Source organism: Aegilops tauschii, chromosome 1 (genome assembly GCF_002575655.3).
Source record: "Aegilops tauschii subsp. strangulata cultivar AL8/78 chromosome 1, Aet v6.0, whole genome shotgun sequence".
NCBI classification, from domain to species: Eukaryota; Viridiplantae; Streptophyta; class Magnoliopsida; order Poales; family Poaceae; genus Aegilops; species Aegilops tauschii.
This window is the reverse complement of record NC_053035.3, coordinates 445,305,210-445,329,459: the sequence shown is the minus strand read 5'-3', so window position 1 is coordinate 445,329,459 and position 24,250 is coordinate 445,305,210. Positions and strand designations below refer to the sequence as shown.

At 44.4% G+C, this 24,250-nt stretch overlaps 1 protein-coding gene and 2 non-coding genes across 6 annotated transcripts; 1 reads left to right on the top strand and 2 right to left on the bottom strand.

Moving 5' to 3' along the window:
• Positions 1-269: 269 nt before the first annotated feature.
• On the bottom strand, positions 270-342 carry TRNAF-GAA (transfer RNA phenylalanine (anticodon GAA)). Its single transcript has one exon. It is a non-coding gene; the product is annotated as a tRNA-Phe (tRNA).
• A 1,861-nt stretch (positions 343-2,203) lies between these two features.
• Positions 2,204-4,642, bottom strand: LOC109779308 (E3 ubiquitin-protein ligase APD2). 4 transcript variants are annotated; one of them, XM_020337908.4, is made up of 9 exons: positions 4,386-4,642; positions 4,052-4,302; positions 3,820-3,922; positions 3,690-3,740; positions 3,521-3,603; positions 3,265-3,414; positions 3,118-3,175; positions 2,729-3,032; positions 2,204-2,645 (listed from the first exon to the last, which is right to left on the bottom strand). In XM_020337908.4, exons 1-9 carry the CDS (start codon positions 4,438-4,440, stop codon positions 2,567-2,569), a joined length of 1,134 nt encoding a protein of 377 aa, XP_020193497.1. In that variant the 5' UTR covers positions 4,441-4,642; the 3' UTR covers positions 2,204-2,566. The 4 variants fall into 4 exon arrangements, with proteins under 4 accessions (XP_020193497.1, XP_020193500.1, XP_020193498.1 ...); XM_020337911.4 differs by having other exon boundaries at positions 3,118-3,166; XM_020337909.4 differs by having other exon boundaries at positions 3,690-3,737.
• TRNAK-CUU (transfer RNA lysine (anticodon CUU)) lies at positions 2,377-2,449 on the top strand. The gene has a single exon. It is a non-coding gene; the product is annotated as a tRNA-Lys (tRNA).
• Positions 4,643-24,250: the final 19,608 nt, after the last annotated feature.

Below are 24,250 nucleotides of genomic sequence, written 5' to 3'. Positions count from 1 at the left end.
AGTCTTTATACAAGAAATTACCACTCTGAGAGCTCATAAAAAAGAAAGGAAATCAATAGTCATCAGAATTTAAGAAAAAAGCCTAAAGACGACTGCTCTGAAATTACTTCTAGAGTATTCAGAGATAAGAACAGAAAGAATTACTTCTAGAGTTTACAGAGATGTAAGAACAGAAAGACTTGCAGAGATTTAAGTTTCTTTTCTTTGTAACTAAAAAGAGAGATGTAGTTTCAAAAAAAAGAAAGAGAAATGTAACATGAAAATTGTATTGCGGTGAGCGTGGATCGAACACGCGACCTTCAGATCTTCAGTCTGACGCTCTCCCAACTGAGCTATCCCCGCTTGCGTATTTTAGGTCATTATATTAAGTAGTAATACTCTAGAATATAGGAACATTGCTGATTAATATGGCAGGCTCTGCTTCCAACCGTGTAATGCATGAATCGCCCCTATCCACTGCTCATTTGTATTTACTAGGATAATACACATGCGTTGCCACCGACAATTAATAATGTTTGATGAAACGAACGAACAACGCGATAACAATCCAATTTTTTATTTATATTTTATTATGTAGAATGGGGCAACCTTAAAATCAAATAAGACGTAGTTATCAATCGAATGTTCCTTTCGTAGAGATCTTCAAAAGTATCAAGTGAAGAATGAAGTCCGGATTTGGCGTACATCGGCATGGGTGTCTTGGTTTAGGCTAGTTTTAGGGAGTCTTTGTGTCTTGGTAGGGGCGGCAAGGCGTCGGTGTTGTCCCAGTTTTGGACCAATGTCCTTCCCATCCTATCCCCATTTCGTCAGTGCACTTAGCACCGATAGAGGGCTTGTAGAGGTGTGTCTCCAACAAATTTTTCTGGATCTGTTCGGGTTTGGTCTCCAGTGGATTCGTTCGAATTCCGATGGCGTTTGTGGTCTTTGGAGTATCTACAGACTCTTGTTGGCGTCTTCTTCTCCGGGGCGGCGATTTTCTACACATATCGCAGTCGCACCTTCTGGTCTACGTTGATGACCTCCCCGGCATTGCTTTTCATAAGGTGCCTTTCCGCAAAAAAAAGACTAAGATATGTTGAGAGGGGTAATAGCCAGTGTGAGGAGCTCATGAGTTTCATTGTCTAGGTTTAGAGGAAACACCCTAGGGAAATTTGAAATCTGATTCATGCAAGGGAACAATCACAAATGAAGAGAGCATCCATCATTGCAAAACATAAAAGTGACCAACAACCACCATATGCACCTCCATCACAGAAAAACCCACACCATAAGCACCTAATAAACTCCTATCACCTAATGGGTTTTGAAGACCGAATCCCGACAATAGAGGCATAACAAAGACAACGTCGATCGAACATTGACATGGTCGCATCCAAGTTTTTTTTGTCGTTGTGGCACAGTGTCATCACCCACGAAGAGTATGGACGGCGACATTAATCTAACCATCCTACACATAAAGCAAAACGTATGTGCATCCTCATCCACAACTAGATCTAACATAGCCGTCGGTGATTCTAGCACTTCCAGCATGCCTCTACTGACCAACAGAATATCATTTCCCTAATAAGGTTCTTGATGTGCATCTCTGCATGTGCTGTTGTGGGTTGCTCTCCAGGTGTCAGCCGCCAGATATTTTGGTTCAGTTTAGCTAAACTTCAGTCAACTGAAAATCTGATTTGGGTCAGTCAATTTTCCCTAGAAGAAATGAGGTGCCAGAGGGAAGGAAGAAACAGTCGCAGCGGGGGGCTCGCCTGGCAGTATCTATCTTAGGGTTTAGGGTGGGGGCAGTGCTGGACGGCGGTGGTGGGACGGTGGTGTGGGGCTTCGCCGGAGAAAAAACTTGGGGGAGGGGGGGGGGGGGGCTAGAGGGATGGCCGGGGGCAGCGGAAGACCAGCGATGGTGGGTGGAGGGCGGGGCGGCGGTTAGGCCGGCGGCTCAGGACAGATTGAGCTCGAGGTTGAAGATGAAGTTCTGGGGGTTCGATCAAGATCGAATGATGGAGATTGAAAGATGAAAATCGACTGACCCCTTAAATTTTTTCAATCGACTGAGGTGTAGCCGCGTCCATTTTGGTTTGGCTTCTTCAGTCAGCGTCCCACTCCGTTTTCTGTCTTTCGTCTCGTGTTTGGCTCTTGTCTTAGGTGTCCACCCTTGTGATTTCTTTTGCAACTATGTGTATTTCTTCTGACTGGAGTCACTCTATTAGTTGGAATATAACACGCGATGCTCATCATAAAAAAAACTGATAACACCATGATGCCAAAGCAACCGCTTACAGGCTGTCAGAGTGGCAGTACAAGGTAGTCAACACCATTCTATGCTCTTCGCATCGGAAACTCACACTAACTAAGCACTAATTATTTACCATTCACCAAGCCCGTCTAGCTCAGTTGGTAGAGCGCAAGGCTCTTAACCTTGTGGTCGTGGGTTCGAGCCCCACGGTGGGCGATTTTATGTAGGTGGGGCACACTCAGCTGCCATCATTTTTTTTGGCCCTCGCAGTCAGAAATGTCCATCCTCGGTTCCTCACAGGACAGCCAGCCTTGGTCAGATCAGAAATGTCGCTCATACGCAGAAGATCCTCCTCACCTTCTTCAGCTTCCTCCGGCAGAACGGGCAGCAGCTGGCATCCCCCTCAACAATCCTGCCACGCATCACCACCATCCATCATCTATCTATATAATCCTTCCATGGCAGAACACGAAAAGCTGCGCGTAAGATACTTACTTGGTGCCGCAGGCGTGGCAGGTGGCGGAGTGGCCGCAGGGCATGAAGAAGCAGTCCCTCCGCGCGTCGCAGCACACCACGCACAGCCGCCGTCCCTCCTCCTCGTCGCCCGCCTCGCCGTCGTGGGACGAGACTGATTCGAAGGACGAGCCCCGGCTCCCGCCCTCCTCTTCCTCCTTGCACTCCAGCAGCGAGGCCGTCGTTGTCGCCGTCGTCGTCCTCTGGTCGGCCACGACGGCGCAGCAGAACCCGAGCAGCACGCTCAGCACCTCGTACAGCAGCAGCAGCGACACCGCCAGGATGGCTGCGTGCGAAGGAAACATTCAGCTGGAGTACATTTCAGCGGCGTGATTTCATGGAGCTGAGCTGAGGTTGCATTCGCGCCGTACCTGAGCCGACGAAGTAGACGATCCAGCGCGGCCCGTAGGAGAGCTCCACCTTCACGCCCTGCCCATCGTCAGAGTCCAGTCTCAGAAGCACAGAACAGTGCATGTACCGTAGCTGAATGTTCAGAGGGTTCAGAGGTTTGTCCACACCTGTTTCAGGCCGGACGACAGGACGGCCACGTTCTCCCCCAGGATCGGCAGCCGGTACGTGCAGCCGGAGCTGCCCGGCGACGGCGAGCACGCGTACTCTGCTCCGCTCGTGTTGTAGAGCACGGCGCTGATCCTGAAATCCAGCGTCACCTGCATGCCAAAACCCAAATCAGTAGTCCTCTCAATTGCTGTTACAGGCCAAGATCGATCACACCGGCCGAACATGGGATGGGATGCCACTCTACAACTTTGTTACCGTCGTGTCTTGGTCGCGCAGGTTGCTGACGGTGACGTAGTAGTCGTCGGAAGAATTGATGCTCTGCCTAACCGCTCCGGTTCCTGTGATTTGGAAAGGCCTGGAACGTTAGGATCTTGTAATGTTACCGCACAGCTGCGGTTCAGAGACTCTGGCAGTGCATGCTTACCGTGTACCGATGGCTCCTCTGACCACTGCGTGAAGCCTACCTTACCTGCTGCTGTGCAAGCTCCAAATCCCAGCACATGAGCACTAGTAGTAGGCTCAAACTAGGAGTGATTATTACTACCCTCTGTTACCTTGAGCAATGGTGATGCGGAGGGGATTGGTTAGCCCAGTTCCAGGCTCGACGCTGCAGTTGACCTCGATCTGACTCCCACTGTTCAGGAAATAGACCCATTCCTGCATGCGCGTGCGCGTTTATACACAAGATGTATGACTCTGGTTCAGAGTACAGACCATTTTTATAGCTTACGCTGAACTTCTGAACCACGCGATACATGACGGGAGCACGAGTGCAGGGCAGTGTACCTTGTGAGAGTTGGCCGGCAGGACGACGCGGCGAGCCTCCGACCACACCGCGGGCACGTCGTCCAGGAGGCCCGGTATCTCGGCGAGCCCGTAGAGCACGAGCCCGCTCGCTCCCGACCCTTCTTCCTCGGCAGCCCTCACCGTGATGTCCTGCACGAAGAGCGGGTTCGCCCGCACGAGCCGCGAGCAGCCCGGCCCGGCGACCAGCTCCGCCCGGCCGTAGTAGTGCCCCGCCATCAGCGCCATGGACACTGCACATGCACGATTAATGCGTCAGGGCGAAACACCGATGTCAGTTAACTGCGACGCCGTAGCAACTGTGTGTGTAGCGGACCGAGAAGGCAGAGCGCGAGGACGACGACGAAGCAGGACGTCGCTGCCGCCGCCATGGCCGGGAGGAGAGGAAGCGTGTGAGAGATTTACTCCTAAACGTATGGACTCGTCGCCTGAGGGTGAGGCCATTGGAAACTACGGCCAGGGTGCTCTGCTCTGCTTTGCTAGCCTGCGAGGCCGCGTGCTCAGCTACAGCTACCTACCGGTCCCGAGGCTCCTAGAGGAACGACCGGTCTGAGCGACCGAGACGGTGAAACGGTTCTTCAGGTTTGTGGTGGATTATTTTTGAGAGCTTTGTTTGTGGATGGGGAGGGGCTGTACCTTTTTTTTGAGAGAGAATGGGAGGGGCTGTACTTTTTTTTTTTTGTCGAGAAAAGCTTGCTAGGCCTTTATTAATTAGCTAAAAGCTTCATAGGGATTACAATTTTTTGTTTTGAGAATCATAGGGATTACAATTGGGTCATGCGGAGTATCCAACCACAAATGCCTCCCGGCGGCGAGAGAAACTCCATATCTAGCTAGCCTATGAGCCTCATAGTTTGATTCTTGAGGTTCAAAGGAAAGATTAGAAGAAGTAAACGAACTACAAGTTTGTAAGATCTCTTTGATGATAATGCCATAGTCTCCTCTGACTCTTTGATGAATATGATGTACTACGTGTTTGTAGTCCGAAGAAATTTGGAGATGATGCATCCCAAGATCTTGTGCCGGTGACAGTCCCTCTCTGCATGCTATCGCCTCAAGTGTAACGCCCCGAGAACGACGCTTCAGTTGCCCTTCCATTTATTTTAGTTGTTGATGTATGTTTAATTCATGTATTGTGTGAAATGGCGATTGTAAGCCAACTCTTTATCCCTTTCTTATTCAGTACATGGGAATGTGTGAAGATGACCCTTCTTGCGACAAAACCACCATGCGGTTATGCCTCTAAATCGTGCCTCAACACGTGGGAGATATAGCCGCATCGTGGGTGTGACAAGTTGGTATCAGAGCCTCGACCGACCCTAGGAGCCCCCTTGTTTGATCGTGTAGTTTGGCCGTTGTTGAGTCTAGAAGAAAACTTTTCGGAGTCTAGTTATATCGGAGAGTAGGACTTATTTTTACTCCTCAGCCCCCTTCGTCGCTCTGGTGAGAAATCTTGACGTAGGTGTTTTGAACTACCCCTCTTCCCCTTCAAATTTTTCTTTAGGATCACGCGGTTAGTTTTTGTTCGTTGTCCATCCTCTTTTCATCCGGTGCTATTCTCGTCGAATTGATTCAAACCTCTTTGTCTTTTGGGAGATCAATCCTCAGCCCTTTTCAATCGATGTTGTTTCCCTGTCCGAAGTTGTCCTTGTTTTTTCCCACCCACCCACCCCTTCTTCTTCTTGGAACCGGAGTCCGAAATCGAGTATCCATCCTACTCGTGCGAAGCCTTTGCATTCTCTCCTCAATCATTTCAACCGGCGCTTCTCTATTCAATTATTCGTCGTTCCAGTTGCCTGTGTTTTTCCCGCCCTCCCACCCTTTTTATTCCCGGAGTCTGAGCCTCTATTCGAGCATCAATTTCATTCGTGCGGAGTATCTTCAGTCTTTCCTCAATTGTCTCAACCGGTGAATTCTCGTCTAGTTAATCATCGTTTTTCTCGTTTTCCTTCCGGAGGTTTCAATTCAAGTATTCGGTGTTGATCATATTCTTTCCCTCAGCTCAAATGTTTCCCCTTGCTTGTTCGCCTCTCGCCATTTAATCGTTCCGGAGTGATGAAGACATCTCAGAAGAATAGTGTTTGCGTTCAATCTTTTCAAGGTTGTCACCTCATTCAAGTCCCTCAGTTGTTCCGGTGCATCATCTCTCTCTCCAACGATCCTTTTCCAACGGTGTTTCTTTTCAATGGGCCCTAACTCACAGGTCTTTTCCCAGGATCTTACCTGACTCTTCTAATTATTCCGGAGTTATTCTCAAGTTCTTTTGTAGTTTGACGTAAGTATGAATTTCATCAGTCAGATTTTTTCCAAGATCAATTTCAATCATTTTCATTGTTGGCTCAACCTCTTCGCTTTTCATTCTCCCGGAGTATCTCAACAATTTTTGGTGGTGTTTCTCGTCGTCATTCTCAACATTTGAAGACCGAAGAAGAATTTCTCTTAAATCTTGTCCGTTCTCCCGGAGATTCGCGGTGCTAGCTCGATGTTATCCTATCAAATTGTTTTCAGTCGTGCAATTCTTTTCTTACCCATCCGGAGTATTTCAGGAGTTGTTTTCCCCTTTCGATTATCCGGAGGCCTCCATTTCAGAAGATTTCTTCGTTCCAAGTTTTCAGCTTCATTCGTTCCCATATTTGTGCCGGTGCTGCGCTCAAGCATTCTTTAATCTATTCGCGATCTCTTCGTTCTCTTGCATCTTGATCCCCTAAAGTATATTTGTTCTTTCAATCCTCACGGTGATTCGTTCTCTTTCTTATTCATTTTCAAATTCTTACGGTGGTTCGTTCAAGATTCCTTTTCGTTCTTATCACATATATTCATTCGTTCTTCCCAATCCTACCGGTGGTTCATGAAGACTCCCTCGTGTTCGCGCTATAACCCCCCTTTTTTTATATTTTTCCAACGTGAATAAGTAGTATGCAAATCCATTGCTTCGCATCAATTTAATTGGTGGAGGATAAGCATAACATAATTCTCATTCTTCTTTCATCAAGTGGATCAATTCCTTCGGAGATTTTTCATGATGAATAATCTCTTGGTTCTAAGTTGTTCATCTTTTCTTTTCTGGAGTTCCAAGCTTTTTCTAGCTTGTCTCGTTGCGAAGCTCCATCTAAATCATCGCAAGGCGTCATCTTATTCCTTTCATCCTTCAATTCTATCTCATCATCCTTTTGTTACCGGAGTTCTTCACGGTGGTTCGCAAGGATTTAATTCATTCCTCAAGTGTTCATCAAGATTCTTGTTGGAGGAGCTCAAGTATCTTTCCCTCTTGCTTCTCGAGGTGCAAATAATTCTCCATGTTCTTTTGAAGTGGAGTTTTGCATTTCTTCATTCTTCTCAGCTATTCAAGCATTTGGTTGTGGCATAATTCCACCTCAAGTTTTGGAGATGTTTTCAATAAGTCCACAACAAGCTTATTCTTTTGTTGTTGAATTTTCAACAACTCCGTTCAATCCTTCCGTGCAAGGATGCTTTTCAAACTCAATTGTGGTAGAAGTTGTCATCTTCTTCTCCGTTCTTTTAATTCCACTCTTTCAATTCTTCCGGAGGCGTTGTGTTGTCCCTCTCGTCAAGTATCGTTCCATCTTGTCAAGCTCATGCCTTATTCCATTCCATGTTCAACCGGGATGCTATCACAACTCTGTCGTTCTTATTCCTTTTCTATCTTCTTCCATCCGCAGTGGTTTCAGAGTCTATCTTGTCCTTGAGCTTGTGATTCTCGTCATATTCCCTGTTCCTCTTATCTACTCGAGTGTTCTCGACTTTCTTAATCTTCTTTCTTGCACTCTTGGTTACTTCATCCTATTTTCTTCCGCCTCGTTCCTAAGATCTCGGGACGAGATCTCTTGTTAGTGGAGGAGAGTTGTAACGCCCCGAGACCGACGCTTCAGTTGCCCTTCCATTTATTTTAGTTGTTGACGTGTGTTTATTATGTTTGTTGCATTATCATAATTGTTTTGCATATTTCATTCATATATGTTTATGCCATGATCATGATGATGTCTTTGTCATATCTTTGCTTCTTGCACCATGCTCATCTCACTTGTTATGTTGCATTGTGCCCTTGTCATTTTGCATTTCATCATGCTCATCATGTGCATTGTGAGATCCATCTTATCATTTTACTTGCTCTATGTGTGTGTTGATATTCCACAACTTGTTTCCTCTCTCAACCTATCAATGCACCATCGTCTCCTCCTTCCTTCTTCTTCCTTCCATTTTTGCAAGTGTCATTATTCCCTCATTCATTAATGTTCATTTATTTCCTGATGATCATACTCCTTGCCTTATGCCTCTCTGTCAAATTTCATCTCTATTAAAGTTGTTTTGGTTGGGCTAATAATTTACTCAAGTTTGAATCAAATTCAAACTTGTTTAAATTTTCTGTCTCTAAAATTTCCCAAAGCAATTTTATCAAATAGTGCATAATCCCAGGACTCCAGGGATATATTTTTATCTCCGGGATTCCTTCCCTAAGCCCGTGTTATTTTTCTCCAAATCATGTTTATTTTGTAAACAGGAGAATAAAGCAACACAGGGAAAAAAACCTTACCTGAAGCCCAGCCGACCCGGAGCCCAGCCCACCGGGACCTCTCGCTCTCTCTCCCCTGGTAAATCCCGCACATGCACCGGGTCGGGGCAAATTTGACAAATTTGACCTATAGACGAAATCAAATCATAGAATGAACTGTCCGTGAAACTATTTCACGCGGCTGACCCGTGGCGCCTAGCTCTCAGGCGCTGCACTAGTGCAACACCTGGGAGCTAGGCGCTGCACTAGTGCAACGCCTAGGAGCTAGGCGCTACACTGTATAGTGTGGCGCCTAGCTCTCAGGCGCTGCACACTGACTTAGTAATTTTCTGATCACACGGGTGTGACGCTGGCCGTGTAGCGCCTATCAGTGAGGCGTTGCACAGTGTAGTGTGGCGCCTTCGTGTCGGGCGTCACACAAAAAGGTCAGCCGCGTGAAATAGTTTCACGAATAGTTCATTCTGTGATTTGATTTTGTCTATAGGTCAAATTTATCAAATTTGCCCCGGGCCGGCCGCGCATGTCATCCTCTCCCTCTCCTTTTTTCTTCCACCTTGGCAGCACCCCCTCTCACAGTAACTCGCACAGCCGAGCGAGGCACATGGCCAACGCGGCTGAGCTCGCATTGCGCCCCTCCTATAAAGCCGCAGCCCCGCGCCCTAGGGTTTCCTCTCCCCCCTCTCGCCGCCGCCACCCCTTTCCTTCCCTCTGTTTCTCCTTCTTCCCCAAGAAACAGAGGAGCAGAGAACCACCGAGCGCGCTCCACCGTCGTTTGTGAGGCCCCCTCGTCGTCTTCTTCGACTTCAAGCAAGGCCAGGATCCAGAAGGGCCCAAGGGCGCCGTGATCTTCTTCCTTTTCATCGCCGCGGAACGCCAAGTTCCTCGACGCCATCTTCGTCATCTTCCTCTGCTTCACGGACCCGAGCGCCTCCGTCGATCATCGCGTCCTCCCGCCGTCTCCGGTCACCCGCGACCGTGTTCGACTCCAGCAGCATCCCCACGGTGAAGCCCCGCTCCTCCCCAACTCTCTCTCCAGTTCAATTCTGTCGCCGTAGTCAGCTTCCCGAGCCCGCCTATTCCATATCCGCCATGGACGGCCTCGAGTTCGTGCTTGTGTTCATGCCGTTGCTCTGCTCGTTGATTCACACACGCCACCCGCCGCGCCGCAGCACCGCAGCCTCCCCATACCCACCTAGCGCCTGTCGCCGTCTCTCGCCATGGCCGCGCCCGAGTCGAGCACTCGAGCGGGAGCTCGTGCTCGAGTCTTTGCATGCACACGGCCGCCCCTTGCTGCACCCACACATGCGCACATCCCACCACGGCCACTGCAAGCCTTTTTCGCACCCCCGCCGGCGCTTGGTAGCCGCAGTAGTCGCCGCTGCTTGTTCCTGTCGCCGAAGAGAAGCAGTCGTCCGCCATGTAGAAGAAAGCCCCGTCCTTATGCAGTTCATCTAAGTCTGAATCCCTCTTCGAATACCAGAATTGCCGCAGCGTAGTGGTTAGCGCACCTCGGACATAAACAGGGGATCGGGGTTACCTTTTTCTTTGTTTTGTTTTTGAACTGCTGTTCTTTCCCCGGTCACACGAGAGCTGCCGATCCCCTCTGTAGCACAAACACAATGCTAGGGCAGTGGCTAGCTGTCTCGGTTTTCAACGGAGAGGTTGTGGGTTCTAAATACCCATGCAACCAAAGGAAACATGTCATATATGTAAAATGTTTAGAATTTTGTCTAGTTTCATAATATGCAACTTTCATCCATGCTTAAAATGTTTAAATTGCTGTTTGCTCTTAATTTGCTAAATGACATGCTAAAATGGTTTAATTCATATCTAGATAACCGTAGCTCCGTTTTAAATAAACTTTATATGTAAATGGGGTAGAAAAATGCATAGATTGACATGGTGCACTTTATTTTGCTCTTTAACAACTTTAAAATTGTGTATAGGGCAGAGCAGTACCAAATTCGAAATATGCTTATGGGGATTTTTCGGAATTGTTGTTTGTTGTTCCGGCCTCATTTAAACTTGCTTCACCTCTTGCCATGTTAACCAACATTTAATCTTGACATGCATCATACTTGGTTGTGCATCATGCCATGTTTATGTGATGGTTGTTTACTATGTTGTTTGCTTCTTTTCGGTTGTGCTTCATCTCGTTAGTTCCGGTAACGTTGCGATTGTGAGGATCCGTTCCACTACGTTAGTGCATCTACTTCATGGATTCGGTCTTCTTCCTAGGGGGATTTCAGGCAAGATGACCATACCCTCGATATCACTTCTATCTTTGCTTGCTAGTTGTTCACTCTATTGCTATGCCGCGCTACCTACCACTTGCTATATCATGCCTCCCATATTGCCGTGTCAAGCCTCTAACCCACCTTTCCTAGCAAACCGTTGTTTGGCTATGTTACCGCTTTTGCTCAACCCCTCTTATAGCGTTGCTAGTTGCAGGCGAAGATGAAGATTGTTCCATGTTGGAACATGGATATGTTGGGATGTCACAATATCTCTTATCTTAATTAATGCATCTATATACTTGGTAAAGGGTGGAAGGCTCGGCCTTATGCCTGGTGTTTTGTTCCACTCTTGCCGCCCTAGTTTCCGTCATACCGGTCTTATGTTCCTTGATTTTGCGTTCCTTACGTGGTTGGGTGTTATGGGAACCCCTTGACAGTTCGCTTTGAATAAAACTCCTCCAGCAAGGCCCAACCTTGGTTTTAACATTTGCCACCTAAGCCTTTTTCCCTTGGGTTCTGCAGACTCAAGGGTCATCTTTATTTTAACCCCTCGGGCCAGTGCTCCTCTGAGTGTTGGTCCAAACTAGAGCCCTTTACATCGCCACCTCGGGGAAACTTGAGGCCTGGTTTTAGTTGTACGGACTGCTCATCCGGTGTGCCCTGAGAACGAGATATGTGCAGCTCCTATCGGGATTTGTCGGCACATTCGGGTGGTCTTGCTGGACTTGTTTTACCATTGTTGAAATGTCTTGTAACCGGGATTCCGAGTTTGATCAGGTCTTCCTGGGAGAAGGAATATCCTTCGTTGACCGTGAGAGCCTGTGATGGGCTAAGTTGGGACACCCCTGCAGGGTATAAACTTTCGAGAGCCGTGCCCGCGGTTATGTGGCAGATGGGAATTTGTTAATGTCCGGTTGTAGAGAACTTGACCCTTGACTTAATTAAAATGCATCAACTGCGTGTGTAGCCGTGATGGTCTCTTTTCGGCGGAGTCTGGGAAGTGAACACGGTTCTTGTGTTATGCTTGAACGTAAGTAGTTTCAGGATCACTTCTTGATCACTTCTAGTTCACGACCGCTGCGTTGCTTCTCTTCTCGCTCTTGTATTCGTAAGTTAGCCACCATACATGCTGAGTCGCTGCTGCAACCTCACCACTTTACCCCTTCCTTACCCATTAAGCTTTGCTAGTCTTGATACCCATGGTAATGGGATTGCTGAGTCCTCGTGGCTCACAGATTACTACACCAACAGTTACAGGTACAGGTTATGCGATGATCATGACGCAAGAGCGATGTTTATTTGTGTTGGAGTTCTTCTTCTTCTTCGTCGATCTTGGGTTAGGTTCCTGGTCGGCAGCCTGGGCTAGCAGGGTGGATATTGTTTGAGTTTCTGTTTGTGTTTCATCCGTAGTCGGATGTTGATCTCTTGTATGATGTTGATGTATTCTTGGGGCGTTTATGCCTTTTGTATGTATCCCCAACTATTATGTAATGGTACGATGTAATGATATCCACCTTGCAAAAGCGTCTTCAAGATGCGCTTCTATCTTTGGTGGGACCTTCGAGTTCCTTTAGGATAGGGTCGCATCTTGGGCGTGACATCAAGCGTCAAAGGGCCAGTCATGCCCTGAATGACCATCATGGATGAGCCCAGAAAAGCTCCATCACGGTCTCGACAAACAGCAGCTGTCGTGCCCACATTCCGTTATGATGATACTCCAGTGTCAACATTGTTTTTTATGAAGCCTTCTGTTGGTGGGATCCACTTGAAATTTTGTTCGAAATTGTTGTGGGGTTGTCCTCATTTGTGGCTCTAGCGGCGATGAAAGTTGGTCTAGCTCAGCTATGAAGTTGGGAACAAACTTGTGTGTATCATATGGACTTTGGTGTATTCCTTCATGAATTAATTGTCGCCGAGCATACCAAAATTGCCCACATAGTAACCGTCAACCTTGTCAACTCCTCATTGTTCAATACTTCCATCATGGAAAACAACCAGGCTCGTGCTATGGGTTCTGATGTTGCTATCATGTCATCGAGTAGGTCACGATCGACTAGAGACCAAACACAACGTGCCATGTTGCACTCGAGAAGGTTGTGTCTCCACGAATCTTGAGCTCCATAAGCAAAACATTCTTCATGGTGTGACATCTTTCTATTCTATTGTACATCTTCTATAGGTAATGAGTTCTTTGCCAAATGCCACAAGAAGTTTTTCAGCTTCGCCGGAGCTGGCACTTTCCACAAAGTTCCCCAAGAGCGCTCATTATTGTTTGAGGATCCTGCTCTTTCCTCCAACCAATCCTCACGTCTCCTTTTCGCTGCCATGATCATCCTATAAGTAGATCAAATGGAAAAAAATCCATTCTTCTCAAAACCCCATGACCTGAAGTCAACCATGTTTCAGGTACACACTAGAATCCTCAAGATAGGTGCTGCATCATATGGTAAGAATACTTACTCAATCAGTGTTGTGTTCCAACGTGCACTCTCATGGTCAATTAGTTCCGAGACTACTTGGGTTGGATCCGCAACTAAGGCGACAATGGGCCTCATATTTTCCTTCTGGGGTAATCAATTCATGTTCCAAATATTCGTCGTGTTTCCATTGCCTATTCACCTTATCAATCCAAGTTTCATAGTGTCTCGGCCCTCTATCGTTCCCCTCCAAATTTGAGAAAGGTGCCCACCAAGCTCTGCTGACAAGAACTCACCCTCCGGAAAATACACCGCTTCCAATATTCTGGCACTAAGAGAGCTAGGGTTTTCAAGAACCCTCCACGCCCGTCTAGCTAGTATAGCCAAATTGAAAATTTCAAAATCTCGGAAACCCAAACCTCTTGTGTATTTTGGCATGCTCCTAGAATCCCATGACACCAAGTAGGGCTTCCTCTGGACTTGCTTACCACCCCACCAGAAAGATTTTATAATTTATGTAAGTTGTTGGCACAACCCTCTAGGAAGTTTAAAATAAGACATGAAGTACACCGGGATCACTTGAGCTACTGATTTTATTAGTACCTCCTTACCAGCTACTGAGAGAATTTTCTCCATCCACCCTTTTAACTTATTCCACAATCTGTCCTTTAGATATTTGAAGGCCTCATCTTTGATTTCCCTACATCGGATGTCATGCCAAGGTATTTTCCATTCAATTGCTCATTAGGGACTTGCAGGATGTTTTTAATAGCACTCCTGACCTCCTCGGGGCATCCCTTCCTGAAAAAGAGTGAAGACTTGTTCTTGTTTATTCTTTGACCAGAGGCTCTTGCATATGTCTCCAACAAATGAGAAACTTCCTCGGCTCCCTCTTTATTTGCTTTAAAAAATAGCAGGTTGTCATCTGCAAACAACAAATGGTTCACCGATGGAGCTGATGAAGCTACTTGTATACCACCAAGATTAGATGACAGAACTCTAGTTTCAAGAGGCAGGAAGGACCCTCCGCTGCGAGGCTATTCCTCACTCCACACGAGTTCGATGGTAGGCATGGCGTGAGGTGATCGTCATACTGGGTCGTCCAGGCGCACGTGAGTCCTCTGCCTCGTTTGTTTTAGTTTTTTCCGCATTTTTTCGTTTTTGATTCCTTTTTTTTTACTTTTTTTAATAATTTCAAATATTCTAAAGATATATATTTAAAAAAATTCTTTGAATATATTTTTGAAATAAATGTTAAGCATGATTTGAAAAATGTTAAATGGGTATAGAGAAAATGTTTTCGATGTATACAGAAAATGTAAAATGAGTATGGAAAAATATAAACATTAAAAAGTAAGCTTACAAAATGTTAATCATTTATTTGGAAAATGTGAAACATGTATATAAAAAATGTTTCCGATGTATACACAAAATGTATAATATGTATGGAAAAGTGTAAACATCCAAAATATATGCTTTAAAAAAAATGTTAAACGTCTACAAAAAATATCCTTGATGTATACCAAGAGTGTAGAACATGTATTAAAAAATTGAACACTAAAATTTAAATTTCCAAAAATGTTGATTGTGTATAAAAAATGTTAATCACTTATTTTTAAAATATTAAAGGTGCATAAAAAATGTCCTGATGTATACCGAAAATGTACAATGTGTACAAAAAGGAAGTCATCAAACACAAATATTGGAAAAAAATATTAATCATCTATTTAAAAAATGTGAAACGTCTACAAATAAATATTTCTGATGTATACGAAAAATCTAGAACTTGTATTATAAAAACTGAACATAGATACATATATTTTTTAAATTGTTTAATGCGTATAGAAAAAATGTTAATATATAGTTGGAAAATGTTCCTAATATATACCGAAAATGAACAATGTCTATAAGAAAAGTAGTCATCAAACAATTTTTTGTTAAAAAAGGGTTTTTAAATGTTAATCATGTATTAAAAAAGGTTAAGCTTTTGCGATTTTTTTTGCTGGTGTGTACATAAATGTACTAGTGTGTATGAAAAATGCAGACATGTGTTAAAGAAAAAAAAAGAAAAATGGTAAAGAAACAAAGAAAAACCAAACAAAACAAAGAAAACCAAAGAAACCGATGCAAAACAATGGAAGGGAGTGAAAATAAGAGAAAACTGTTGAAACTGGCTAAAAACCAAGAAATAAACAAAAAAGAAAAGGAAAAGAAAAAACCCCAAAGAAACCAGCTAAAAGAAAAAAACATACACACAAAGAATGTAGAGAAAAAAGCGTGCTAAAGAACCGTACATTGATCACGAATTGGGTCGGCCCAGCTATACAAAAATCCTTCTAGGCGAGCGGAGCTTTTATCTTGATATAAGTGAGATATAGCTCCCGCAGTTGTACCTCGCTTGCAGCAAGGTGAATGATACGCTCACCTAGTCACCTCAGGCTCCTCCTAGATGGGTCGGCCCAATGTGGGAGTGGCAAGAGTATTACTTTTACTTATAATTACTTGGAAAATATTTTTCTTAAAATTTTAAAACTTTTATCATATGCACGGAGGATGTTTTAAAAATGTATGCGCCATTTTAAATTTTTTTATTGAGCGAACAATCGAAACAGTTGTTTAGGTATGTTCGAAACGAACTTGTGCCTATACCTTTATCAGGTATTATCAACGTGGGAAGGGCGGGAGTATTACTATTACTTATAATTACGGTGAAATGGTTGTTTAGGTGTGTTGGAAACAAACTTGTGCTTTTTGTAGGTTCTTTTCTCGTGTCGTTGGTTTTGGACAGTTTCTATTGGTTGTTTGTAGTTTCTCTCCTTTAATATAATACATGCAGCTCTCCTGCATGGTTTATTAAAACGGATTTAAAATCCACATGGATTAGAAAGTTCCCAAACTGGAAGTCTTATTCTGTGATGTGGAAGTTCTAAAAGGACATGGTTGTCGGCGGTGAGTCTAGAGCGGCCAGAAAGTGTTTGGGCCAGTCAGAGGAAGCACATGGTAGCATAATTAAACATTTTTTTTGCAAGTCAACAATTGATACATGCATTTGGCATCATGTTTTCTTACTCTTATTTATGATGTTTTTATCCATAATAATGCTTTTTGGAGTAATTCTAATGCCTTTCTCTCATAATTTGCAAGGTACACACCAAGAGGAAGAATTCCGGCAGCTGGAAATCTGGACCTGGAAAAGCTACGTCAGGCTACCTATTCTACACAACTCCAAACAAGCTGAAACTTCACGAAGATTTTTTATGGAATATTTAAGAATTATTGGAGCAAATAACTACCAGAGGGGGCCCACAAGGTGGGCACAACCCACCTGGGCGCGCCAGGGAGCCCAGGCGCGCCCTGGTGGGTTGTGTCCTCCTCGGCCCACCTCCGGTGCCCATCTTCTGGTATATAGGTCATTGTGACCTAGAAAAAAAGGAGAGGACTTTCGGGACAGAGCGTCGCCATCTCGAGGCGGAACTTGGGCAGGAGCACTTTTGCCCTCCGGCGGAGCGATTCCGCCGGGGGAACTTCCCTCCCGGAGGGGGAAATCATCGTCATCAACATCACCAACGACTCTCCCATCTTGGGGAGGGCAATCTCCATAAACATCTTCAACAACACCATCTCATCTCAAACCCTAGTTCATCTCTTGTGTTCAATCTTGTTACTGGAACTATAGATTGATGCTTGTGGGTGATTAGTAGTGTTGATTACATCTTGTGGTTGATTACTATATGGTTTATTTGGTGGAAGATTATATGTTCAGATCCAATATGCTATTTAATATTCCTCTGATCATGAGTATGTTTATCATTTGTGAGTAGTTACTTTTGTTCTTGAGGTCACGGGAGAAATCATGTTGCATGTAATCATGTGAATTTGATATGTGTTCGATATTTTGATAGTATGTATGTTGTTATTCCCTTAGTGGTGTCATGTGAACGTCGACTACATGACACTTCACCATATTTGGGCCTAAGGGAATGCATTGTGGAGTAGCAACTAGATGATGGGTTGCGAGAGTGACAGAAGTTTAAACCCCAGTTTATGCGCTATTCCGTAAGGGACCGATTGGATCCAAAAGTTTAATGCTATGGTTAGAATTTATTCTTAATACTTTTCTCATAGTTGCGGATGCTTGCGGGAGGGTTAATCATAAGTAGTAGGTTTGTTCAAGTAAGAACATCACCTAAGCACCGGTCCACCCACATATCAAATTATCAAAGTAGCGAACACGAATTAAACCAACATGATGAAAGTGACCAGATGAAATTCCCGTGTACCCTCAAGAACGCTTTTCTTATCATAAGAGACCGTTTTGGCCTGCCCTTTGCCTCAAAAGGATTGGGCTACCTTGCTGCACTTTTGTTACTACTATCGTTACTTACTCGTTACAAATTATCTTGCTATCAAACTACCCACTACTTACAATTGCAGCACTTGCAGACATTACCTTATTGAAAACTACTTGTCATTTCCTTCTGCTCCTCGTTGGGTTCGACACTCTTACTTATCGAAAAGAGCTACAATTTATCCCCTATATTTGTGGGTCATCAAGGCTATTTTCTGGTGCCGTTGCCGGGGAGTGAAGCGCCTTTGGTAAGGAAACATTTATATAGTGTGCTGAAATTTATTGTCACTTGTCACTATGGAAAATAATCCTTTGAGGGGTTTGTTCGGGGTATCTTCACCTCGTCCGGAACCACAATTAGCTACCCCTCAATCTACTGCACCTACTAAAAATGTTGAATATGAAATTCCTTCGGGTATGATAGAACAATTGCTAGCTAATCCTTATGCAGGAGATGGAACCGAACATCATGATATGCACTAGATATATGTAGAACAAATTTGTGGATTGTTCAAGCTTGCAGGTTTACCCGGAGATGAAGTTATGAAAAAGGTTTTCCCTTTATCTTTGAAGGGAAAATCATTGGCATGGTATAGGCTATGCGATGATATTGGATCATGGAATTGGAATCGATTAAAATTGGAGTTTCATCAAAAAAATCCTATGCATCTAGTTCATCGTGATCGGAATTATATATATAATTTTTGGCCTCGTGATGGAGAAAGTATCGCTCTAGCTTGGGGGAGGCTTAAGTCAATGTTATATTCATGCCCCAATCATGAGCTCTCAAGAGAAATAATTATCCAGAACTTTTATGCTCGGCTTTCTCGTAATGATCAAACAATGCTTGATACTTCTTGTGCTGGTTCTTTTATGAAGAAGACTATTGAATTCCGGTGGGATATTTTGGAAAGAATTAAACGCAACTCTGAAGATTGGAACTCGACGAAGGTAAAGAGTCAGGTATTAAACTTAAGTATGGTTGTGTTAAATCTTTTATGAATACCGATGTTTTTCAAAAGTTTAGCATGAACTCTGAGATAGTAGCCTCCTTTTGTGAATTATTTGCTACTCATGTTGAACTCCCTAAAGAGAAGTGGTTTAAGTATCACCCACCTATTAAAGAAGAAATTAAATAACCGGTACCCGTTAAAGAAGAAACTATAATATGTAGTGTTGATCCAGTTCTCCCTTCTGCTTATATTGAGAAACCACCTTTTCCTGTTAGGATAAAGGAACATGGTAAAGTTTCAACTGTGGCTAACAAAATCTATACTAGAACACCTAAACCTGATGAACAAATTAAAGTAGAACCTAGCATTGCTATGGTTAAGGATCTCTTGGAAGAAGAAATAGGTGGGCATGTTATTTATTTCTGTGAAGAAGCTGCTAGAATTTCTAAACCCGATAAAAGGGATAAACATAGACCTGTTGTGGGCATGCCTGTCATCTCAGTTAAAATTGGAGATCACTGTTATCATGGTTTATGTGACATAGGTGCTAGTGTGAGTGCTATTCCTTACACTTTATATCAAGAAATTATGAAAGACATAGCACCTGCTGAGTTAGAAGAAATAGATGTTACTATTAAACTTGCTAATAGAGACACCATATCACCATTTGGGATTGTTAGAGATGTTGAAGTCTTGTGTGGGAAAATAAAATACCCTACTGATTTTCTTGTTCTTGGTTCCCCACAAGATGACTTCTGTCCCATTATCTTTGGTAGGCCTTTCTTGAACACAGTTAATGCTAAGATAGATTGTAAGAAACAAACTTTTGGTGTTAGTTTTGGTGATGAGTCTCATGAGTTTAATTTTTCAAAGTTTAGTAGAAATCTTTATGAAAAAGAGTTGCCTAGTAAGGATGAATTAATTGGTCTTGCTTCTATTCATGTGCCTCCTACTGATCCACTAGAACAATATTTGCTAGACCATGAAAATGATTTACATATGCATGAAAGAAATGAAATAGATAAGATTTTCTTTGAACAACGTCCTCTGCTTAAACACAATTTGCCTATTGAAACTCTAGGAGGTCCTCCTGCACCTAAAGGCGATCCTGTGTTTGAATTAAAACAATTGCCAGACACTTTGAAATATGCTTATCTTGATGAAAAGAAGATATATCCTATTATTATTAGTGCTATCCTTTCAGAACATGAACAAGAAAGATTATTGAAAGTTCTAAGGAAGCACCGAGCCGCTATTGGATATACTCTTGATGATTTAAAGGGCTTAGTCCCACTCTATGTCAGCACAAAATTAATATGGAACATGATGCTAAACCCGTTGTTGATCACCAACGTCGGTTAAATCCGAAGATGAAAGAAGTGGTAAGAACGGAAATTATTAAAACTTCTGGAAGCATGTATAATCTATCCCACAGCTGATAGTAGATGGGTAAGTCCTGTTCACTATGTCCCTAAGAAAGGAGGTATAACTGTTGTTCCTAATGATACGAATGAACTTATTCCACAAAGAATTGTTACAGGCTATAGAATGGTAATTGATTTTAGAAAACTAAACAAAGCAACTAGAAAAGTGATACGTCTCCAACGTATCTATAATTTTTGATGTATTCATGCCATGCTTACAATATTTTTACATGATTTTGGTATGATTTGATTAGAACTAACCCGGGCTGACGCTGTTTTCAGCAGAACTACCGTGGTATTGTTTTTGTGCAGAAATAGAAGTTCTCGGAATGCGCTGAAAATCAACGGAGATTTTTTCTGGAAAATATAAAAAATACTGGAACGAAGAGTTACCGGAGGGGAGTCCCGTGGGCCCCACGAGGGTGGAGGGTATATCTGGCCATGGGCCGGGCCTAAAAAAGCCCACGGCAGAAAACTGAGGCCCAGGCCCTCCTAGGCCCTTTCATCGGGCCTACTTTTCAAGCCCAAGCCTGGCCCATCTGGTAAAAAGCCCTGAAAAGCCTTAGGGCTTAGGGCCCTGGGCCGGGCATCTTCCTTAAAATGCCAATATGCCAAGCCCAAGCCCGTCCAGGCCCTGCTAATGGGCTCAAAACTCAGGCCCAAGCCCGGCCCACGGGCAAGCCCATCGGGCCTAGGCCCTGGATTTTAGGGCCGGGCCTGGGTGGGCCGACAGGGCCGGGCCTGAGATGGCCAGGACTAGTGGAGGGCGCGCCCCTGTGCCTCGTGGACTCTCTGTGGGGCCCCCTGACTTGTTCCCGACGCCAACTTCTACTATAAATCCCCTAAACCTCCAGAAAATAATCTAGATCGGGAGTTCCGCCGCCGCAAGCCTCTGTAGCCACTAAAAACCAATTGGGACCCTGTTCGAGCACCCTGCCGGAGGGGGAATCATCACCGGTGGCCATCTTCATCATCCCGGCGCTCTCCATGACGAGGAGAGAGTAGTTCACCCTCGGGGCTGAGGGTATGTACCAGTAGCTATGTGTTTGATCCTCTCACCTTCCCCCCATTGCTAGCCTCTCTAGTATCGCGCAACTTTCGCCGGTACCATACACCCACCATTACCTTCCTCAAAACAGCCACCATACCTACCTATTATGGCATTTCCATAGCCATTCCGTGATATATTGCCATGCAACTTTCCGCCATTCCGTTTATTATGACACGCTTCATCATTGTCATATTGCTTTGCATGATCATGTAGTTGACATCGTATTTGTGGCAAAGCCACCTTCATAATTCTTTCATACATGTCACTCTTGATTCATTGCACATCCCGGTACATCGCCGGAGGCATTCATATAGAGTCATATTTTGTTCTAAGTATCGACTTGTAATTCTTGAGTTGTAAGTGAATAAAAGTGTGATGATTTTCATTATTAGAGCATTGTCCTAGTGAGGAAAGGATTATGGAGACTATGATTCCCGCACAAGTCGGGATGAGACTCCGGACGAAAAAAAGAGGCCAAAAAATGAGAAAGGCCCAAATAAAAAAATAAAAAAATGAGAGAAAAAGACAGAAGGGGCAATTCTACTATCCTTTTTCCACACCTGTGCTTCAAAGTAGCACCATGATCTTCATGATAGAGAGAGTCTCCTATGTTGTCACTTTCATATACTAGTGGGAATTTTTCATTATAGAACTTGGCTTGTATATTCCAATGATGGGCTTCCTCAGAGTGCCCTAGGTCTTCATGAGCAAGCAAGTTGGATGCACACCCACTTAGTTTCTTTTTGAGATTTCATACACTTATAGCTCTAGTGCATCCGTCTCATGGCAATCCCTACTCACTCACATTGATATCTATTGATGGGCATCTCCATAGCCCATTGATACGCCTAGTTGATGTGAGACTATCTTCTCCTTTTTGTCTTCTCCACAACCCCATATTCTATTCCACCTATAGTGCTATGTCCATGGCTCACCCTCATGTATTGCATGAAGGTTGAAAAAGTTTGAGAATACTAAAGTATGAAACAATTGCTTGGCTGAAACCGGGGTTGTGCATGATTTAAATATTTTGTGTGATGAAGATAGAGCATAGCCAGACTATATGATTTTGTAGGGATAACTTTCTTTGGCCATGTTATTTTGAGAAGACATGATTGCTTTGTTAGTATGCTTGAAGTATTATAGTTTTCATGTCAATATTAAACTTTTGTTTTGAATCTTATGGATCTGAATATTCTTGCCACAGTAGAGAAGATTACATTGATAAATATGTTAGGTAGCATTCCACATCAAAAATTCTGTTTTTATCATTTACCTACTCGAGGACGAGTAGGAATTAAGTTTGGGGATGCTTGATACGTCTCCAACATATCTATAATTTTTGATGTATTCATGCCATGTTTACAATATTTTTACAATATTTTGGTATGATTTGATTAGAACTAAACCAGACTGACATTGTTTTCAGCAGAACTACCGTGGTGTTGTTTTTGTGCAGAAATAAAAGTTCTCGGAATGCGCTGAAAATCAACGGAGATTCTTTCTGGAAAATATAAAAAATACTGGAACGAAGAGTTATCGGAGGGGAGTCCCGTGGGCCCCATGAGGGTGGAGGGCGCGCCCCTGTGCCTCGTGGACTCTCCATGGGCCCCCCCTGACTTGCTCTCGACGCCAACCTCTCCTATAAATCCCCAAACCTCCAGAAAATAACCTAGATTGGGTTCCGCCGCCGCAAGCCTCTGTAGCCACTAAAAATCAATCAGGACCCTATTCCGGCACCCTGCCGGAGGGGGAATCATCACCGGTGGCCATCTTCATCATCCCGGCGCTCTCCATGACGAGGAGGGAGTAGTTCACCCTCGGGGCTGAGGGTATGTATCAGTAGCTATGTGTTTGATCTCTCTCTCTCTCTCTCTCTCTCTCTCTCTCGTGTTCTTGATTTGGCACGATCTTGATGTACCGCGAGCTTTGCTATTATAGTTGGATCTTATGATGTTTCTCCCCCTCTACTCTCTTGTAATGGATTGAGTTTTCCCTTTGAAGTTATCTTATCGGATTGAGTCTTTAAGGACTTGAGAACACTTGATGTATGTCTTGCGTGGGATACCCGTGGTGACAATGGGGTATTCTATTGATTCACGTGATGTATGTTTTGGTGATCAACTTGCGGGTTCCGTGACTATGACGCCCCCGATTCAATCGTACAATAATCATACACGCAAATGTGTACGATCAAGATCAGGGACTCACGGGAAGATATCACAACACAACTATAGACACAAATTAAAATAATACAAGCCTTATATTACAAGCCAGGGGCCTCGAGGGCTCGAATACATCAGCTCGAAAACACAAGAGTCAGCGGAAGCAACAATATCTGAGTACAAACATAAGTTAGACAAGATTGCCTTAAGAAGGCTAGCACAAAAGCAACATCGATCAAAAAGGCAAGGCCTCCTGCCTGGGAGCCTCCTAACTACTCCTGGTCGTCGGCGGCCTCCACGTAGTAGTAGGCATCGATGGTGGCATCTGGCTCCTGGGCTCCGACATCTGGTTGCATCAACCGGAAAGAAGAAGAAAGCGGGAAAAGGGGGAGCAAAGCAACCGTGAGTACTCATCCAAAGTACTCGCAAGCAAGGATCTACACTACATATGCATCGGTAGCAATGAAATGGGTTGTATCTGTGGACTGGACTGGAGAATGCCAGAAGAGAAGGGGAAAGCCTAGCCTATCGAAGACTAGCATCTTCAAGCAGCTCCAAGCATCTTGCAGCATTCAGAAGAGTACAAAATAGCATAAAGTAAAGTAGTAGTAGTGTTATCAACCTCGGCCAGAGATCCTTTCTCGACTCCCTGCGAGAAAGCAATCCCAGAGCCATACTATCCAGTTATCACCTCAAGTATCCCGTTCTAGTTGTATCGATCGGGATACAACTCCGAGTGTCCGTTACCGTAGGACAGGCTATCGATAGATGTTTTCTTCCCTGCAGGGGCGCACCAACTTACCTACCACGCTCGATTAACTCCGGCCGGACACACTTTCCTGGGTCATGCCCGGCCTCGGCCAAACAATACGCCGCAACCCGACCTAGGCTTAATAGAGAGGTCAGCACGCCGGACTAAACCTATGCTCCCAGGGGTCTTGGGCCATCATCCCGGGAACTCCTGCATGTTGCGAGGGCGGCCGGTGAGCTGACGTCTATTAAGCTTCAGCTAATGCATACGACGCAAAACGCCCATACTATGCCCACGTGATGGT